The sequence below is a fragment of the Aedes aegypti genome, chromosome 3 (genome assembly GCF_002204515.2).
Source record: "Aedes aegypti strain LVP_AGWG chromosome 3, AaegL5.0 Primary Assembly, whole genome shotgun sequence".
Taxonomy (NCBI): Eukaryota; Metazoa; Arthropoda; class Insecta; order Diptera; family Culicidae; genus Aedes; species Aedes aegypti.
Genome location: NC_035109.1, coordinates 139,488,346 through 139,509,325, shown reverse-complemented (window position 1 = coordinate 139,509,325; position 20,980 = coordinate 139,488,346). Strand labels below are relative to the sequence as shown.

The following is a 20,980-nucleotide window of genomic DNA, read 5'->3' as shown; positions in this document are numbered from 1 at the left end:
GCGTGTGTAGGAAAGAGAAAGGTGATTAAACGTCAGATTATCTTATAGATAAATAAATAACAGATGGTTAGTATGTGTTCGGAAGGCAAATATTTCGACTAAGCGCCGATCATTTGGAACTGCAAATAATGATGGAAAGCCAGAAAATTTGTGGTTTCAGTATATATAATCTGTAAGTAGAAGAAGTTCTATTAGTGAAACGTATGTTCAATTTAATTGTGATACCTACCATCTCCCTAGCTGCAGTGAATTCCGGTGACCTAAAAAGCGATCAGGAACCAAATTACCGTTTCTGTTAGCTCCGATCGAAATAGTAAGTACAGATATAATGGGAAAGCAACAATTTATAAATACCATCGATGGGGGTGACAATGGGTCTAGGGGGTGAGATAGGGTCAAAAAGAAAAAAAAAAATATATACGAAATATTTCAGCTAATAACGCTGATATTACTAAAATCAATGATTCATATGTTAGGGAACATATTATTAAACATAATTTATCACAATATGCATTTTTAGAAATAGTAGTTTTTGTTCAATATATCAATAAGCTTATATGTAGAAACTAGATAAAATTTACAATATTAAATTTTCCTGTGCAAAGTATCACGCATTTATTTTAACCTCTATCATTATATTAGTAGAAGGTTGGGAGTCTTTTCAATACACTTCACTTGTACTTTTCGGAATCTATTTGATTTTTCCTCAAAAATTTCATTTTTTTTGCGGTACGGTGTCCAAAACATTAAAAATGGGGGAGAGATTGGGTCAAGGAAGAACGATATCTTCTGTATGTACAGAGAGAAAGTCGGGAATGAAAATCACATCGAGATAGGGAGATATCGAGATATGAAGAGTAAAAATGTATGCAAAGTGAAAGGACCGAAGAAATCATCGACATAGGGAGAGATATCGAGATGTAGAACATCGAGATGTGGAGAGACGACTATATGATAGTCGAGATCAATCAAAACGTGTGGAAAATTAATTACTCGCAGTTAGGAAACTGGATCAAAAGAGTAGTAGTGAGATATCAAGCGTTATGTCAATATATAACTTCTTGCAATTTCTCATCGTAATAGGCTGTTTTTCATTACGCCAATCTGTCATGAAACGGCCTGCTTTCCTGCACTGAAGTACCGTTAAGTCACCAGTCACCGTGCGGCCTCCATTCACCGTGCACAGATAAAAAATCTGAATGTTAGCTGGAGCGGAATTCTGGAAATAACAGAAATAAGCTTCATGTAATCATATATCTGTAGTAAAAAAAAGCGTTTCGTAGTGCACACGCATTTATCCCAGTAACAATTGAAATTTACACATTTATTTTGGTTTTCCCTCAAAGGTAGTCAAACTTATATGCTATGGTTTGAAATTTTTGCAAACAACATCTTAATTATACACTATCTGCGTGCGATCAGATTGGCACGAGCGTAAGCATCGCAGCAGCTGTCAGCCATATTGAAAAGTTTGTTGTTTGCTGCCGTTACAAGTTTGAAGATTGTTTCGTTTCGTCTTATTTCGCTTACGGTTTGGGATTTAAAAAGTGTTTGGAACGTGCATTTCGTTGTGGTGGATGCTGGTCTTTTGAGCTGCAGTGTGTCGGTAGTGGAAAAATCATCAGTTTTCGTAGCATCCTAGGAGTATCCCGTTTTCTATTTGTCTACATCGCAGATCTTCGATTACCAAACAGATGGCGGAAGGTTTAGAAAATATGAGTTGAATAAAATCATCAATAATGCAAAATCAGTGTTTTTCTTCCTACGAGGGAAGCATCATTCTAAACAAAACGAAAAATATGATTGTCATCAAGTGCTTGGCGAAAAAGTATCGGTTCTTCCACCTTGTTTGTTTTTTCTTCCTATCATTTCTGCTTCCATCAGCAACAAATCAAGAACCCAAACCAATCGAGAAGTAAATTTACACCATGGTTAAAATTCACAAGTACAACCAAACCAAACCGATTAAATATTAAAAAGTGCATAATTTTACGTTATTCGTAGCATTCCCTTCATGTGCATTAGAAATAGCTGAAATTTACATGGATTTTTAATACTGTGTGCACATATACAAATTCCTACAGAATATTCATACGATTTCCACAAATTATTCTTTTGACAGCAAAATAAGATAAAACTGATGAAATGAAGTAATTCATGTCACAAAACATTTAAAAAAACCTAGTTTATGTAGTGAAAATCATGTAAGTTCTGTTTAATAATGGTATTTTTCAATACTCTTAGTAGAAACGCCAAAAATTAAAACAGAAAGAAAAATCCATGTAAATTTTAGCGTAAAATCGTGCACATGGAGGGAATGCCAGATTTGTCGCAAATTTACGCGACGCATCATGTAAAATTACATCAAAATCATGTAAATTTATGGCAATTGTCGCGTAATCGGGTAGAGTCCATGCTAGATTGCACGATGTATAGTAGAAACTTACATGACGTTGTTGTAATTTTACACGATGTGACGTGTAAATTTGCGACATTTCTGGCATTCCCTTCATGTGCATGATTTTACGCTGAAATCTACATGGATTTTTCTTTCTGTGAGGTTTGGACAATACAGTCAAACCTCCTATAACGATTTTGATGGAAAAAAATGATAAGACCATTTTTTTCAACTTTATATAGCTTTTATTGTAGAATAAGATTTGAATACTCTTTAAAATGAGTGCGCACACTACTAGCAACATGTTTGCTCCACCAACAACGTTTCTTCAAGATACAAAATTAAATCATGACGAAAACTATACGCACCATAAATGGTGCACCAGCGTGCACGGTGAATGGTGACATAGAACGGTACGAGGCGACCTTAACACTGTAAACATTATTTTTGAGTAATTTTTTGTTATTCATAACTGATTTTATATTTTTCTCTGAATTATGGTATAATTGCACGCTTAGTAGTGGTATTCCAATTCTTTCTAATGATTTAAAAAAAAAAATATTTTTTTTGAAGTGCAGATTTTTTATAAATGCACGGTGAATGGTAGCTTGCGGGATGCCTTGCAGGAAAAGTCATTACGTAACTAAAACCAGAGCTGTAATGATTCATTACAATAAATTTTTCAGAAATTGTAAAATAATAGTGAATACATTTCGATATAATTTCTGATACCCTCTAGTGGTCTTCTACGTAATTGCAAAAAAAAATGTACGTAACTCGTTGCAGAACTCGATTTTTACAGTACTCGTATTTTAAATTTACAACTCGTGCCGTTAAAAACATCATTCTGTAACTTGTTCCGTAAACTATTATTTTGTGTTTAGCTCATCTTCAGTTGTGTTTCCTTTGCTTCAGGATTTTGTTCTACTAACACTGAAAAAAAAGCCATCTATTGCTTTTTTCAGTATTGTATATCTCCCTATTGATCACGTCGAGCTAATATAGAGTTTACTAAATCTTTTAATATTACTTAAGTATTTTAATTGTCTATAGAGCTTTTTTAATATATTCGCAAAAACACGTTTGCTGTTGTTTTATTGAAAGAATATTCAACCTTAACATTACATTCGATTTAGGGCCCAGTATCGCGGCCAAAAGCATGTGAAATATGCGTAGGAGTACTGTATAATGAATGAAGAAGAAAATCAGATAGTACTGCCTTTTAGTTTTAATATTAACAGTGGTGGAAGCTTGAAATTTATTTTGCATAGCAAAGCATAATGTTATCATAGGTCATGTCAGATGATTAATAATAATAAAAAAAATCAACAATCTCAGATTTTTTTTTGAAAATTTGTTAGAATTGTTTATTGTTAACTGCTTTTTGAAATTTCCTTGAATCTCAATTATTAAGTAAAGCTGCTGAATTTACTACATTAATTGCATTTATATTTACTGTAAATTGGAGGCGAATGACTTTAAAGTTAAAACCTCCTTAATAAATAATAATAATAATAAAATTTAATGTAAGTTTTGTTTTAAACTCCATAATTGCATAATTGAAAAAAATGACACGAAAAAAGCTTAGCCAGAACTAGCTTCCACGATTCTGAATTTTAGAATTTAAGATTTTCGTTAATTCGTTATACGATTTTTTTGTCAACAGTGTTTAAAACAGGGACGAAAATACTCAATCTACCTTCGCGATTCATTGATACTTGCTGGGTAGAATATTCGTTGATTTTATTTGTTTTTATCCTCGCCTTGACAACACAACAAAGATTGGCAAAGCGCTTGCCGCAAAACTGTCAGCTGATACTCAACCGCTTTGTGATAATCGGAAACAAAGAATGATATTCATTCTAAGCAGATTGATATTTTTACGTTCCGCTTCGGGAAGTTGTAATTTTTGCACAAAGCACGCTAAAGACTCGTTAATATAATCGATTCTGTGCATCGGATCGTTCATTAACCGTAATGGGAAGTATGCACTTCAACAGAAAAGTAATCGCCTATCCCGATGCGTGAGAAATTTCTTGCAAGAAATTCTAAAGAAAAGTATTTTCCTTTGATCGAAGTATGCAGTTGAAAAGAAATGTCAATTCAAATGGAGCTCACTGTAGAAAATTTCTTGACCATTTCTTGCGCGGATTTTTTTTTCTTTTCTTGAGCTAAACAGCATACCTAGCTTAAAGCAGCATATTGTTTAATTAATATGAATCTCATTGATAATCAATTTTCTAAAACTGACACTCTTGTGCTTCTGATAATCAAAAACACCAACGACAAACTGGCATCGTTGTTTGTTTTCTTCGTCTGCTTTTGTGCCATCTTCATTGGTTCAATCATATTGGTGTTGGTGCGGTTACTTTGATGGTGGCATAAATGTCAGTGAACTGAGTATAGTGAGCATGATTTGAAAATAAAACAACTAGGGTAAGTGTTCCCTTAGTTGTGGGTGTTCCTATAGTTGCGGTAGTGCCGTTCTCGCTGTTTTTATTACCTTAACCACAGAACCGACAATCGTTTATTATTACCATTTTCAAAAATTCACCTATTTTCAAAAAATCATAACTTTTTTGTCCATGATTTCTCCATCTTGACCCACTGTGCAAAAGACTTCATTTTTTGTCTACTTTAACATATAAAAAAATAAAAAAACCATAAATACGATTTTTGAGAAAATTGATTTTTAAGTTTTATTTTCGATACATAAAAAACATTTTTTTTTTACAGTGTATATTTTTTTTCCAGATAGTCCCAACAATAACCTAAAACTTTGCCGAAGGCACCGAACTGATCGGACAAACCGTTTCTAAGTTATAATTTTTTGAAAATTATTAAGGGTTTTTTTCTTAGGCCCTTCTCAAAAGTAAAGCTAGAGTCAGAATGGCGAGCCAATGATGCAAAAAGGCATTTTTGGGCATAAAGAAAGCATGTGCAAAATTTCATCCAAATCAAAAAATATAAAAATGAAATTTGGGAAAAAAGTCGTCATTTTCTGTGGAACCGCTCCTCTTCAATTCTTACCCAAAGACATCTCCACAGCAAACAAAAAGACCTTGTGCAAAATACCTGAAAGCAGAACAGATAATGTATTTCAATTTTAAAACTCTCTGAAGAAATTAAGATCCTGATAGACGCTCTCAGGCTGTTAAAACCAATCACTCTAAGTAATGCTGCTCAAGCATGTGATGATCTTGAATGTATTCGAAGACTTTGGAGCTTTAAGCTTAAAATAAACTGGCACCCTTGAAATTGCTGCTTAATTTTGGAATAATTTTGTTCTTTTTTATGGCGTTACGTCCCAACTGGGAAAGTGTCTGCTTCTCAGCTTAGTTGTCTTATAAGCATTGTACAGAACTTAACTGAGCTTCCTTTGCCAGCCGAGTAGTTTTGTGACAAATACGAAGATAATCCATACCCAGAAATGGAGATTTTACCTTCTTCTTCTTGGCATTGCGTCCTCACTGGGACATAGCCTTCTTACAGTTTAGTGTTCAATGAGCACTTCTACAGTTGTTAACTGAGAGCTCTCTTTGCCATAGTTGCCATTTTCGCATTCGTAAATCGTATGGCAGGCCCGATGATACTCTATGACCAGGGAAGTCAAGGAAATTTGCATTGCGAAAAGATCCTGAGCCGACCGGGAATCGAACCTAGACACATTCAGCATGGCTTTGCTTTGTAGCCGCGGACTCTATCCACTCGGTTAATGAAGATCCTATAATGCTTTCAGAATCAGATAATGCGTAACAAACTGTTCATTTAATGCTAAAAACGCTACTTTGTTCAAAGTGGACCACTTAATTGTTTTCTTCTAGCTCTTTAGGTCGGCACAACTGCTATAGCTCGTAAGAGAATTTTTCCCACCTCATCAGCTCTACCTCTCAACCTGGGTGGTATCACCATAACCAGCACTAATTACATACACCCGATCGCTATTGAACGCGAAAACAATTCCTATACACCATTCAATTTAGATATGATCTCATTTGGAATGATTCGCCAAAAACTTTACGCAGACCGTGAGCCGATCTGGAACGAGGATTTGCTCGACGCGCCGCCGCCAGTGGTGCACCGTAATTAGATCCGAAGTTCTCAAAACACGCACATTTGCCGCAGCACTGGAACCTCAACTTACTGACCACCTACCGACTTCAAAATTCTTAGACGGATAACATTGTGCCTTTAGATTTGAATAACTATAATTTAGTAAACTCCATGATGACCCAAATTATTGACTGATTATTTTTTGTCAAATCCTCTTTAAATGTCATTGACTCATTAGATTGACTCTATTGAATTACACTAAAAGTCGATCAATACATCACTTATTATGAAAGTTGATGTAAGGACCCATATTTCAGGCATTTATTGTGTGAAAATTAAAACAAAGGCTGAACCTAATAAACGCCCAGTTCTAATACACGAGGCTGCTGGACGTACAATGTCTTCTAAAATATGAAATAATCAGTTAATAGACTGGTAGATCTTGTGCATCTTAGGATTCATGTCTCCGGAAGTTTTTAAATTTTACGCATCTCAATTCTCCTTCTTAATCTTTTATCAGGATGCACTAAATTCAAAATTCTTAAATAGATATTACAAAGGAGCTCGTAAATCTTTTATAAAGTTCTACGCCGAAACGAGGTCTCAGTGTACCAGTAGTTCACCGAGTCAGGCCGGTTGCGGACAGGTGCAAACAGTATAACGAGATCAGCGAGTGTTTCGGAGCTTCATCGATCGCTGATGGGCCATTGCGTAAACAAACAATTACCCACGAGGATCGTTTTGATTGAGGGGCATGGTGCATGCTTCATGGGAGAGATGCGGATTGAGACATTAAACGGGTCAGTTGGGAGGAATTTTTAGAATTCGCCGGATCGTTCGGGTTGTTGAACTTTTTCCGAGCGATTCGGCGCGAATGTGGTGGCTTTGCACAACTCTGCACGTGACCATTTGCATCAACTGCGGGGTACGGGAGGGGGAATTGGCGTGGATTGTTTGCAAACATCCAACAAGTCCAAGGTGTCTACCGATGAGCGTCTGCCGGTGGTCGGTGGTGATTTCCGTTAGTGAGCCGAATGTTTGGACAACATGGTTTGGGCTTTGGTAGATTTGACGGAGCCGGATGCGTTCTTAGGTGGATGTTATAAAAACGGAGCTCTGGTAGAACTGATGTAGTTAGTCGTGTTGTCTGCGAGGTGATGAAACAAGTGATTTCGGAAGTGGTGAATCTTTGGGGAAGCTACTAAGGGTATACGTGATTGAAGTTGCGAGAATTCTGGAATTGTGCTTCAGATGACGCGAGCATTTGTGGTTTTGTGTTGGGTGTTCGTGATTGGATTGATCGTACAATGTGACGAGGTTAGTGAAAATTTGAAAGTGTTCTAATATGGGTAACAGAAGTTAGTAATTCACATAAACAGGTGTCAGCATTTCTAAGGCCAAAGTTCAAACCATTTGGAATGGTCCGTGGTCCTTTCGGTGCTCCTAGACCTTTGGCAAGACACGGTAGACCTTGGCTATTGGCCAGTAATCCAAACGCTCATGAAGACGAAGAAGAAGAAGGAGAGCATAAGCAAGAGGAAGTTGTTCACTCTCCTGATCATGTCGAAGATATTATCATTCCTGAGTTACTTTCAACACTAATTGGATTTTACAATGAAGACGGCACGGTTCAAAAATTTCATCAGGTCGCAAGAATACCGGAGAAGATACCGATAAAAGCACTGGAGAGGATACCGATGAAAGTACCGGAGAAGATACCGGAGAAGACACCGGAGAAGACACCGGAGAAGATACCGGAGAAGATACCAGAAAAGATGCCAGAGAAGATAACCGAGAAAATTACGGAGAAAACATCAGAAAAGATGTCAGAGAATACCCCGGAAAAAAGCCCGACGAAAGCGGAACCTAAATATCCGAAGACTTCAACGGTCAATCGCTTATCCGATCGGACATTTGATCGATTCTTTTGAGGTGAGTACGTCCAGCGATAGACAGGTATCGTGCGACAGCGTTTACAATAAAACTCCCCAATTAACAGGACCCAGTTTTCAGGGCACCGACAATGGCTACTTGAACCACTATAACCCGTGTGGAGATATCTACCGGTCTGGCGAAGCTTTTGAGCCACGAAGAGCTGCACGAGAACTTCCGAAAATTCCTTATCGAATGCGTCAAGGAGCTCTCAGAAACAGGTATGAATCATTCAACTCCCATGACCACACTGTAGACAGTTCTAACGATAAGGGCTTGCGAAGGCTCAAATTCTTCACTCAACTTAGAGATTTCGAAGATCTCCTTGGAGCGGAAACTGTTCCGGCAGAAATCCAGGCGATTCGAAAACTAATTAGCCAAAGTAGTCCTCCAGAAGGTACCTTGGATTTCAAAAACGCATTGAATGAGTACCTCAGCACCGATAAAAACAATACCGTAGGAAGTTCGGATCCCTCCGTGGCAATACCGGACACCGTCATATCAATTGATACCACTACCACTACCGCTACTACTAGTACTACCACTTCCAGCCCCACTGATGATGCTGACATCTCCGAACCACTTGACAAACCAGACACTCCTCCCGCAAGCCAAGTTTCACCAGGAACCGTCATCAACTACAACTTCTTCCAAATTGGATGCGGTCGAGACAACAATTTGAAGAGAAATGCTCAACAAACCTGCTTGGAAGCTCTGAGTCAAATACCGCACAGAATTGATAAGCGTAAAGGAGCACCTGATCTAGAACTATTCATGGATGGCACCAGTATGGAGTCACCTGTCATTTACAACGAAGACTTCATCACTATCCCAACTCGCAAGATGTTCAAACCCAGGCAAGTGGCAAAGCCAGCGGACGAAAACTCAAACAGTGGAAGACTCAGCAAAGTCTTGCTTCAGAAGAGCTAGAAGTGGAAGAGTCACATCCAAAGCCTACAATTGTAATTGGCTCGTGCGAATGCAATGACGAGCCCATCCGGTCTCGAGGCCCGCGAGATTCAAGATACCGCCCAAACCGCGCAGATCATTTACCAATTCGGCTTTTTATTCCACCTGATAATTCGACGCCTTTAAGGAGAAGTCATCAGCTTGTCACAGACGATCAGTCTGATGCTATCGCGCGACGATTCAGACCAAAAATTGGTCTCAAGATGAAAAGTCGACGAACTTACGGACCTCCAACGACCACTACGGAGCAAACTACGACTACAACTACTGAATTACCCACGACAACCCAACTAGATTCCACCTCACGTAAGCGAATGCGTTTTCGAAGTCGTCCCAAAAAGAGTGTTGGTAGTGAAGAATTCTATGAGTCGCAATTGGCACCGGTCGCTACTGAATTACGACCCACTTCAGTCACACCGTCACCCGACAAGCCTTCCAGAACAGGCAAAGGTCATTGGAAGAAAACGATGAAGTTAAAAAACACTGGTCAACGGACCCAAATGGCAAAAAGTCGCATCCACGAAGACAAGTGGGAAAAGATCTTCGCCTTAACCACCGTACGATCCTTACCAAGACGAAGTATCAATGAGAGCCCAATGCGTAAACAATCCAGGCGAGATCCTCGCTGGCGCTTAAAACGCCAACAACAGTTTAAACAAAGACGCTTCAGAGGCTTGCAAGCTCCCGAACCTATAAACCCAGAACCGATCAACGTATTCACAACTACGACTGCAAGACCCCGATCGGAACTCAGGGCGGAGCGTTTGGGACGGACGAAACCCACTGATCCTCCACCACAGGTTAACTACAGCGAACCTCTTGAACGCTCCCAACCCGCGCCGAAACCCAACCCAAACGAAACCGAACGATGAACGAAGGCAGCGAAGAACTCGCCCTGTCAATCGCCAAGCTAGTCGACCCCGATTAAGTACTAGTTCGGCCGAGATCATGAGTATGGGCCCACCACGGGAACCGATTGTACAATCACGAACGGGAATCCCCCCATCTATGCAGGATTTCATTATTCGCCAAGTGAAAGAACACTGCGTGCAATGCAACCCGAATGAGGTCGTGAAGAATCAAAAAAGCAGAAGTGCATCACCTGCCCGGTATTACTCGTCCTATAGAAACAAACCCCCTCAAAGCATACGAACGCCTCGGACTCAACCACCTGCGCCATCGGCGGGCTTCTTCGGAATGAACCCACGTATGTGATCCATCTCATTCCCATTGTTCAGACTATGATCATCCCTTTTAACCCTGGATTACTTTCTTCTAGTGCGAACCATATTCCAGATGGAAATCTTCAAACCGTGGAGAAACCTACTGAACGGTAAAACGTCGATGAGTCTAACGTTTCCCAATTTAGCCCAGTCAGGACTGCCATCTTCCAGCTCTAATCTTCATGTTCGCATTTGTGATTCTTATCGTTGGAACTGTCGAAATAAACTGCATTTTCACTACCAAACTAATCCGTTTCCATCCTTATTCGACATTTCCAAAGCCCTGAAACCCGCTTGAAACCAATACAAAAACGTCAACTGTTTGGACCAGAGAACCCCCTACTGCAGCTGGGTGCCAATCCGTCGGAAAATCTGGTTCAGTCAAGCCGAAGAACACTTAACCAACTACGAACCGGTATTACTGACGCGATTCGAAGGCTGACCAATCGCCCCGCTGAACCAGCCCCACCTCCAGCTCCTGCCGCGGCACCGGCAGCAGCCGCATCGGAAGCCGTAGCCAATATCCGGCAAGAGATCATGAGAGGTCGTTCCGGTCCGGATGGTCGTCGAAGACGACCCAACAGAATACCACGTAGACGCGAAGAACTGGTTGGTGCCGCTCTCGGTGAACTAGACGACTCGATCTGCACCTGTGATCGTTGCATACCGGTTCCGAGAGCACGGCGGCGCACGGGAACTCCAAGAGGTCCAGCAGAGCGAGAACCACGTGGTCCCCGAAGGCTACGTAATCGGCGACCTGACCCGATTCCTGAGCCATCCAACGACGCACCGGTTGTTGCCCCGGATGCCGCAGGACCAATTGTAGGGGCAGCGGAACCCGTAGTTGCACCACCATCAACCTACTCCTCGCCTCCATCCGCAGTAATCGTTGAAAACTTGGTGGGTGCATGGCGTTCGTTTTCGAACAGCTTGGCCAGAAGCGCATCTGGGGCCGGCAGTTCTGGTGCTGCGGCGATAGCACCAGGCTCTGAGCCAATGGTGGGAGCGGCCGCAGGCGGTGGAATGGGCTCTAACGGAATGGAACAGTACCCCATGGCGAAAATAGTTGGATCGATGACGCATGACTTCGTGGACGGATTCCGTACGCAATGGGAAAGCAGCAGGAAACCTCAATCAGAAAGACGGCAGAACAATTCCCGGCTCAGTAAGGCGGTTCAGAGTGGGATTTCTAAAAGCATGAGCAGTACGAAAAAGAGCTGAGATGGTGGATGATTTCTGATAATGATTAGTTGCCTGCATTGTTTTACTATTTATTACATAATTTATTATTTATTTACGAATAGTTATATTTTTCCCTAAGTAATATAAGATGCCTATTTACGAAACTAAATAAGCTAGCTCTTTTTTTGTGCTAGTCACTACTGGGTTCGTCGTACTGTTGGATGAGCTCGTGGTTCATTCTTCGTCGTTACACACTGTTCTCCTGCACACCGCCAAAGATCGTTCTAAGCACCCGCTGTTTGAAGACTCGAAGTGCTTGCAAGTCCTCCTCGAGCATCGTACACGTTTCATGCCCGTAGAGGACTACCGGCCTTATAAGCATTTTGTACATATGGTACATTTGGTACATTTTTGACGGTATCTTCTTGTGAAGGATCGACTTCGACTGATGATGCGCCTCCGTATTTCACGGCTAACGTTATTGGCAGCCGTCAGGAAGGATCCAAGGTAGACGAACTCGTCAACCACCTCGAACGTATCCCCGTCCCCAGACAACCAGAAGTCGCATAACAGTTTACACACAAAGTCGTTTATTTAAACAAATTTCATCACTCCCGCACTACATGGTGGATGATATTGTTTGATTGATGAGTTTCCTCGCATAAAACGCTATTTTATGAGTTTACATGTACATTTCGTTTCGTCCCGTATACTAGTACAAAGTAAGTCGGATCAGTCCGTAGCAGCTGTCAAATCAACTTTGTTATCATAAACTAAGTCGCATAAGCGTACAGACTAGTTCGCAAGAAAATTTACACACTCGCATTGCAGGTTATTTTTCATCATATAAAATATGCACATATATCGCCTCCACTTTTGTACGTATAAAGCTTTTTCGCAACATCTTATACGTGAAACTTTGCGCTCTGGTTGTCTGGGTCTATCGTAACATTGCTACCTAGGAGAGCCCTGTCGTGCTCGGCCCCACCAGCAAGCATGTACTTTGTCTTGGACGCATTCATCACCAGTCCAACTTTTCCTGCCTCGCGTTTCAGGCGGGTGTACAGGTCTGCCACCTTTTAAAATGTTCGGCCGACAATGTCCATATTATCCGCGAAGGAAACACATTGACTGGATCTCGTAAAAATCGTACCCCGGCTGTTGAGCCCGGCTCTCCGCATAACACCTTCTAGCCTAATATTGAACAATAGGCACGAAAGTCCATCACCTTGTTGTAGTCCCCGGTGGGATCCAAAAGAACTGGAGTGTTCGCCTGAAACCTTCACACAATTGTGCACACCTTCCATCGTCGCTCTTATCAGTCTCGTGAGCTTCCCGGGAAAGCTGTTCTCGTCCATGATTTTCCATAGCTCTGCGCGGTCGATATTATCGTATGCCGCTATGAAATTTATAAAAAGATGATGTGTTGGGACCTGGTATTCAGGACATTTTTTGGAGGATTTGCCGTACAGTACAGAGCTGGTCCATTGTCGATAGGCCATCACCGAAGTCGGTTTGATAACTTCCAACGAACTCGTTTACTACAAGTGAAAAACGACGGAAGATAATCTAGGATAATACTTTGTAGGCCGCATTTAGAAGGGTGATCGCTCGAAAGTTCTCACAACCTAACTTGTCGCCCTTCTTCTAGACGGGGCATATTACCCCTTCCTTCCACTCCTCCGGTAGCTTTTCTGTTTCCCAGATTATGCCTATCAGTCGGTGCAGACAAATGGTCAGCCTCTCCAGGCCCATCTTAATGAGTTCAGCTCCGATACCATCCTTACCAGCAGCTTTATTGTTCTTGAGCTGGTGAATGGCATCCTTAACCTCCCTGAAAGTGGGGGCTGCTTGGTTTCCATCGCCCGCGGTACTGACGAAGGCATTTTCTTCGTTGTCCCGTCCTTCATTGCCTGTGCTTTTAGCGCCATTCAGGTGTTCGTCAAAGTGCTGCTTCCACCTTTCGATCACCTCACGCTCGTCCGTCAGAATGTTCCCATCCTCGCGGTCGTTGCGGGATGCGATGAGCTTCTAATAGAACTTACGTGTTTCTTGAGACCGATACAGCTGTTCCATCTCCTCGCACTTCGTTTCCTCCAGGTGGCGGTCTCTCCGTCTCTCCCGAAAGAGGCGGGTCTGCTGTTGCCGTTTCCGTCTATAACGCTCCACGTTCTGCAGCATGACCACCCACGCTGCATTCTTCTCTTCTAGAATTCGCCTACATTCCTCATCGAATCAATCGTTCCGTCGACTCCGTCCCACGTACCCGACGTTGCTCTCAGTTGCAACAACAGCTGCTTTCACTATTCTCCAGCAGTCCTCAGTTTGACATCCGGTTGCTTAAGCCGCTCTAGATCATACCGAAGCGGCCGTCGGTAACGTTCGTTTAGGTTGACTCTAGAAAATAATATTCACATTCAACTAAGAAAGAAGTTCTATTCAAACTTGATCTGAACTTTTGACGTTATCTACGTCTTACGGCAATATACTGGGTGTCAATTCAAAATTTGAAATTTTGCGACCGTCACGAAATTATGTTAGGTTTTGAACGCTAATAACTCAGCCATTTCTAGACAAATTTTCAATATTTTTCCACCAATCGGTCGGAAATTTAAACACCATTTTATTCGAATTGAGAAAACTATTGATTATCGACAATAAACTATTGAAAAATGGGAAAATGTCGACCCCTTTCTTACGAAATCATTCACGTTCAACCAGTTTTCCACGCTTCTTTTGCGTTCCGCTTCGCATCAAGGCTGGTTCATTATACTCTGTAGCCAGAGTAGCTGAACCCGCCTTGCTTCGCATTGTTTCATTCCATATTCGCTTTTGAGCTGGTAAGTGCTCCTAGTGAGTGGCTGAGCATCGATACAGTCAAGAAGGCACCCATACCCGAAGACTCCTGAGCTGCTGTCCCAAGGAGCTTATATTCCAGCGTCAGGTTTGAGAAATCAGAAAATCTTGAACCAATAAACCTGACAAAGCCATCGGCTCTTTTCAGGGTCATTATATGAGTACAAAGGAGTTAAGTGAGAAATATTTCTTATTTTAATTATCACATCATTCACAACTACCAGTGGATAAATATTTTTTCAAGATTACAGCAGACCCGATGGAGATTTGGACTACAACCCTCGCTTAATTCGCCAGTGTACGATGCTGTTCAATATCCTGTAATTGAACATAATTGCAAATTGTGAGATTATTAATCCAAACATCCCTAAGTATTCAGCACCACTAGAGCGAATAATAAAATTTTAATTGTTGCTTGTTTTTTTATACAATTTGTATAGAATGAAAAATTGTTAAAAACAATTTAGAGTAAATTTTCTCAAAACCAGGTTTTGTCACAGACAGCTTAATTTTTGCTTCTGAGCTCCTCATTTTCATGCCAGCCGTTACCACATGAATAAAAAAACTTTTCATCTTTGCAGGGTTGATAGTGACTGAGTGCCTTAAAAATTGGAAATTAGAAACCACTTGCCAGAAAATAAAAGAGATCTAAGAGGAACTAAAAGGAGGCCGAGAATTTTTCTGAGCGCTAAGATTTTTTATTGAGAATTCCTCGTGACAATATGACAAGTATTACTGTATGTGTTTTTCGTGATTTTATCTAGGAATTTCATCATACATTTTTCCAGGTATTTACTCAAATTATCAGATTTTACACCGGAAATTTTCAAAGAAGTTCATTTCTCGCATAACTTTTGATCTCGCCTTTAAAGCCATTGCTAACAGAGTGTGTAGCTCCTTGTTTCTAAGCGAATGAATGGACCAGGATGAAAACTATCACCACTGGGAGATAGAGGATAATCTTCTCTTCATTGTAGCATTGTTCAATAACGTGTAAATCAATTCGTTTGCTCGGTAACATTAAGGCGCAAGTAAGAATGAAGCAAATGTCAAACATGAAAAAGCAGTTTTCGCCCTTGAAATCAACAAATTGGAAAAAGTAAAACACACAAACAGAAAGCATCTGAAATCCTCCAAAAGTCCTAATCCCTCAAAGATTTTATCCATTGATCCATCCATCGATTTTCATGGGACATCCTCCAAAGACCCCGATCAAAACATCTTCTGAAATTCAAACAATACTTTCTTCAGAAAATTATAGGGATTTCATTTAAAATTGTCTTTCAAGATTTACATAAGGTTTCAACAAGGGATTTCTCTAAAGATATCTCCAGCGATTGCTCGAGAGATTTTTTCTACAATTTCTACAGAAATTCATCCAGTAATTCTTTGAAATTTTCTTAAGTTAGTCTTGGATTTTTTTCAGGAATGTCTCCAGGAAAATGTCAAAAAAATCTGGGAGGTATTTCTAAAGAAAATTTTAGAGCAACCTCTGAACTTGTTTAAGTTTCTAACGCAGTAAACACAAAATCGTATATAATATGTTATAAGAGTACAAATGTGAAGGCGATATACGCACATGTTGTATGCAGCCTAATGGCGCATGTTCGTATATCGGCTTTTATGAGAAACTCTTTAACGCTCCAGAGATTGGCCACGAAATGCGTACCTACCTTGTACCTTAATGGCTACAGCGTTGTTTAGGAGCTGATCCTTTTCCTTCCAAGTGAGTGGACTGTATAAGGGCTTGCGGGTTATCCGGTGGGAATTCCTGGGTGGACAGGTTCTTCGGGCGATTGGAGACTTGTCATCCAATAACTTGGGTGGGTTTCTCTCCGGGTAATTACTTGGGACACTTCAATTTACGCACATTAACACAATTTATTCCACATTAGTCTTAAGTGTGCATTTATTAGGCAAAACACATTTAAATAATTTACAAACAACATATTTCTATTTTGCGTCAAGGTAATAAAATGCTAATTATCAGCTCCGACCGAGCTAGTTGCCGACGTTAGGAATACTTCTCTCTTACAAACTATGTGAGCCGAAAATTTAGTGGAGCACGAAGCAATTACACTGTAACGTCATTGTTACATGTATTCTTTGGGAGAAATCTCTCGCTCTTATGGTTTGTTGTGCTCCCGGTTTCCTTCCGAGGATGAATCTTGCAAATCGGCTACGCGTACAACTTACACAGAAAAAAAATATTAAAATTAGCTCGAGCGTATTTGATAAAAACGTCTAAAAAGACTTCGTGTAATCGTTTCACACGCTTAAATTTACGCATTATGTCATGCACATGTGGGGAACGCTAGGATTCGTTTAAATTTACACGACAATTCTAGATTGTACATTGCCTCTCCCTGAAGTTTACGCTAATCTTTAGGCAAGGCATAAGGCAATCCATGAGACAGCTGCGATCAGCTGGTTTTTTGTTTACCATGAGTTTTTGACGTTTCGCGATTGGAGTGACCGTTCGATTAAAAAAGAAAAAGTAAAGCTCTGATAACACTCGCATGTTTTGTTTACCCCTTCGCTTCGGTTGCATGCACACTTTTAGCTGTCAGTCCTATCACGGAAAGTCCTCATGGATAGCCTTATTGAGAAGAACACTACACGCTCGTTCAAATCTACTCAAAAGAGAGTAACTTTGACTCACTTTTGAAGTTTCAAGTTAGCTGTCAAAAGTGAGTAACTTTATTTTATCAAAGTGAGTAACTTTTTACTCAACCATGAAAGAAAACGACCTTACTCACTTTTGAGTAAACACAAACATATTTGACTCACTTTGTAAACGTCAAAGACTTGTGAAAATTTCGCGCGCTCGAACTGACAAATCCTCCGTTGTGGTGAAATTTCTTCCGTCTCCGTTATGTCGGACTGTTTTCCAAAACAGTCGAGATAAAAGCCGAGCCGGCAGAGCGCTTCGGAAGTCCAACCGGCGAACTCCAGATTAGTGCTGCGAAGTCAATAATCCTGGTATCAAGTGAAGCGAGGTCGGATTGAAAATGACCAAGGTTTTGATCGAATAACCGCAAAAAAATAAAAACTGTAAGTTTTACCATCGTTATTTTTATTGGACTAATTATCAATTCTTTACAGTCTAACCGGGAAGGCTACTGGATCGGTCAAACTACATCCTCCATGACTTTCATCAATGCCCCAGATATTTATAACATCCGGGGATCCATTCCAGAGCAGCGAAAATTTCAACACAAATATCACATTTTTTTTACTTGTTATCATGTATTATTATTATGTATTATGTATGAGATAATGAATAAATGCTATGCTCTTTGTATATTTCTTCTGATTTTATAAATAACATAATACATTTATTTCCAAAATTATTATTTCCTGAAGTGAGTGACATCTACTCACTTTCGCAAATTTCAGATTAAACGAAGTGAGTTAGTGTTACTCCCATATTGACATTTGACTATGTTACTCTAAAGTGAGTAACGATGGTGTTACTCACTTTTGAGCAGTTCCACTTTGTTCCGAAGTGAGTCGAAATCTACTCACTTTTGAGTAGATCTGAACGAGCGTGTAAGTTGTCTTATTTTTACATGACTTTGCGTGCCACACGGCATATGCGACGAGACGTACTGGAAAACGGCAGCCATTTTAATTTGTAATTCTGTTTCGGTCGTCTGCATCGGTTGTGTTTTTTCTCAAAAAGGTTGGTTAAAATGGATTTAAAATGTGAAATATGTAACGTGGTTTACCCGGACATAAGGCGATTCCTAGTGCATACCCGTATTCACCGGTACAGCCAGATTTTTCTTTGTCCGCTCGCTGAATGTGCGAAGAAATTCGGCTCGTTTGCGTCGTTCCGTAAACACCTCCGGTTCCGGCATTTTGGTCCAGATATAGGACCGAAGAAAAGTGTTCCTTCGTTTACATGCTCGTTAGCTGGTTGTGGTTTTTCAGAAGGTTGTTTCCATAAAATAATGAAACATGCTTCAAATCATATTTCCGCCGGACAACCCGTCTTCTGTCCGTTACGGTGTCCGACGAGGAAACCCTTTGCAACAACTAACAGCCTTCGGATTCCCAAGATGTACGCTCACCGGGGAGGCTTGAAAAATCTCGATCGTCCGGGAGATTCAGTGGAGTGTGAAAAAGAATGTGGGATCAATAATGGGGAACGTGATAGTGCGAATCCATTTGTCGAAGAAGTTTTAGGAGTTGAGAAAGACGGAGAAGATATGGGAGATTGCGATGTTCCGCATCCGTTATACGTTGTGGAAAAAGTACTGGGGAGTTTGTTCCTGAAACTCCTCTCCAAACACCATGTCCCGAACAGTGCGATTCAGGAGATAGTAGAAGCTTTGGGGGAAGTGACGCGAGTGCAGACAAAATACGTGACGGAAAAAGTAGAAGAGAAGGCCAAAATATTAGCGTTGTCCGATGTTTCTGGTGTCATGCTGGCTAGTGAAATTCGCGGTGGTCTTCTGATGGACAAAGTGTTTGGGTTAGACGGAGTTTTTCGATCTGCTTATATGCGTCGAAATTTTTTTAGCGAGAACTTTTCATATGTCTCTCCAGTACAGATTGATCTCCAAAAAGATGAAGATCACACAGATTGCTTTTACTTTTATGTTCCGATTCTTGAAACCATACGTGGGTTATTAAACGACAAGAAAGTCTACTATGCAATGTTTGAAGAAAAATGCAAATGCCCGGTTACATAAGCGACTACACAGATGGGCTTAAGTTCCGCGAAAGTTCGTTTTTCAGTAAAAAAAAACAATAAACATTTTCATCTACCAGGATGCAGCAGAAGTAGTGCCGAACCAATTGGGTAACGCCGTTGGACGACATAAACTGCTTTTGGTATACATGGTAATCGGAAATCTTCCACCTCATTTGCGCTGTCTCACCGATAACGTTCAGCTAGGGTAAAAGCACCGGTTTTGGTCAGCCTAAGAGAAAATGTCAATAAAAATTAAATGGGAAGCCGTACTATATACTACAAATATGCCAAATGCAAGCTTTTAATCCATTTTATGTGTGTAAAATATCAAAACTAAGCCATAACCATTTTTTCGCTTTGAAAATCCCGTTGGTCAATATAGGCCAACGGAACCTGTTTCGGCCAGAGATTTATTTTCGGTTCCTAAATTGGCCAATCGCATTGATTTCTCATGAGAGTGGCCAAATCAGGAGTGCCCTGGCCAAATTAGATGTATGGGAGATAAAATTATGAGGAAAATGAATTGTTTTTCTTATATTTTGAATCAATTTGGACGAGTAAATGAATGTAGCTTTATTATGTGAATGTGATCTACTGAACACAAAAGGTTTCATGTTGATTGGCTATGTAAAACGGTGTATAATCCCCTATGGCTACAACTGGCGTATGGCCGAAACCGGTGCTTCTACCCTAGTTCTAGTTTGCAAAAACAAAGATTTTACTTCCTTTGGAGCCAATACAATATTTCGCAGGCTTATCGAAAATCTAAGCATCTAAGGGTACTAGAAGATGAAGGGATTTTGGTTCATGGTAGTGGTGTAGAAGAAACTATTTATGGTTCAGTTTTTGCCACTATGAACGATAATTTAGGTGCTCATCAACTAGCTGGTTTATCAGAAAAATTGAAATCGAAAAATTCGTATTTCTGTCGCACATGCTATTCGACATTGAAATCGTTTCGTAAGGATCCATATGAGATAGCAGTCTCAAAAACTCCTGAGCAAAATAGACAAGATTTGATGGCCATTGATCGTGATCCCGAATGCAAAATTCCGTATCGTGGCGTTAAGCTAAGCTGTATTTTCAATGAATTGAAGTATTTTGAGATGTTTGATTTAGGAGCTGTGCCTTGCGTTGCTCATGACCTTTTTGAAGGCTGGGTCAATTATGATTTGTTCATGATTTTAAAAAAAAATCGTTGCTAACGGCATCTTGTCTAGGAGCTATCTGCAAGGTAGAGTCAATAGCTTATTCAAACAACTCAAAATTAGTGCGAAAATATCCTTTAATTTTGCTCGAAAAACAAGCAATATTAAGGCGAAAGCTTGCGACGTGTGGCACCTGGTACAAATCATTCCGTTCATATTTCTTAATAAACCAAACATAAATTACGATCAACCAGAAATCATCATGCTGCTTCTTATTAAGAAAATTACTGACATCATTACATCTCCAGTACTGTCTAGAATACAGATAAACATCTTGGAAACAGATCTAGAATACATAGGAATACATAGAACTCAGAACTACTCACTTTGGCCGGCTGCTTGGGTACGTCAGGAGTTAATCATCAATATTAACCTCCTTTTCCCGAGCAGCCTAGATAGCCGCGTAGTGTCGGTAGCGGTTGTTTCAACTGGCTAAGAATTAACACTACGGATTACC

General features: G+C 40.4%; 1 protein-coding gene across 1 annotated transcript; it reads left to right on the top strand.

Moving 5' to 3' along the window:
* Positions 1-8,246: 8,246 nt before the first annotated feature.
* On the top strand, positions 8,247-9,314 carry LOC110678789. Its single transcript, XM_021852144.1, has 2 exons — positions 8,247-8,383; positions 8,465-9,314. Exon 2 carries the CDS (start codon positions 8,579-8,581, stop codon positions 9,311-9,313), a length of 735 nt encoding a protein of 244 aa, XP_021707836.1. The 5' UTR covers positions 8,247-8,383; positions 8,465-8,578; the 3' UTR covers position 9,314.
* The last annotated feature ends 11,666 nt before the right edge of the window (positions 9,315-20,980 follow it).

Excerpts from the sequence above, each read along its gene's own strand:
- LOC110678789 (XM_021852144.1), top strand. The coding sequence starts at position 8,579 with ATGCGTCAAGGAGCTCTCAGAAACAGGTATGAATCATTCAACTCCCAT.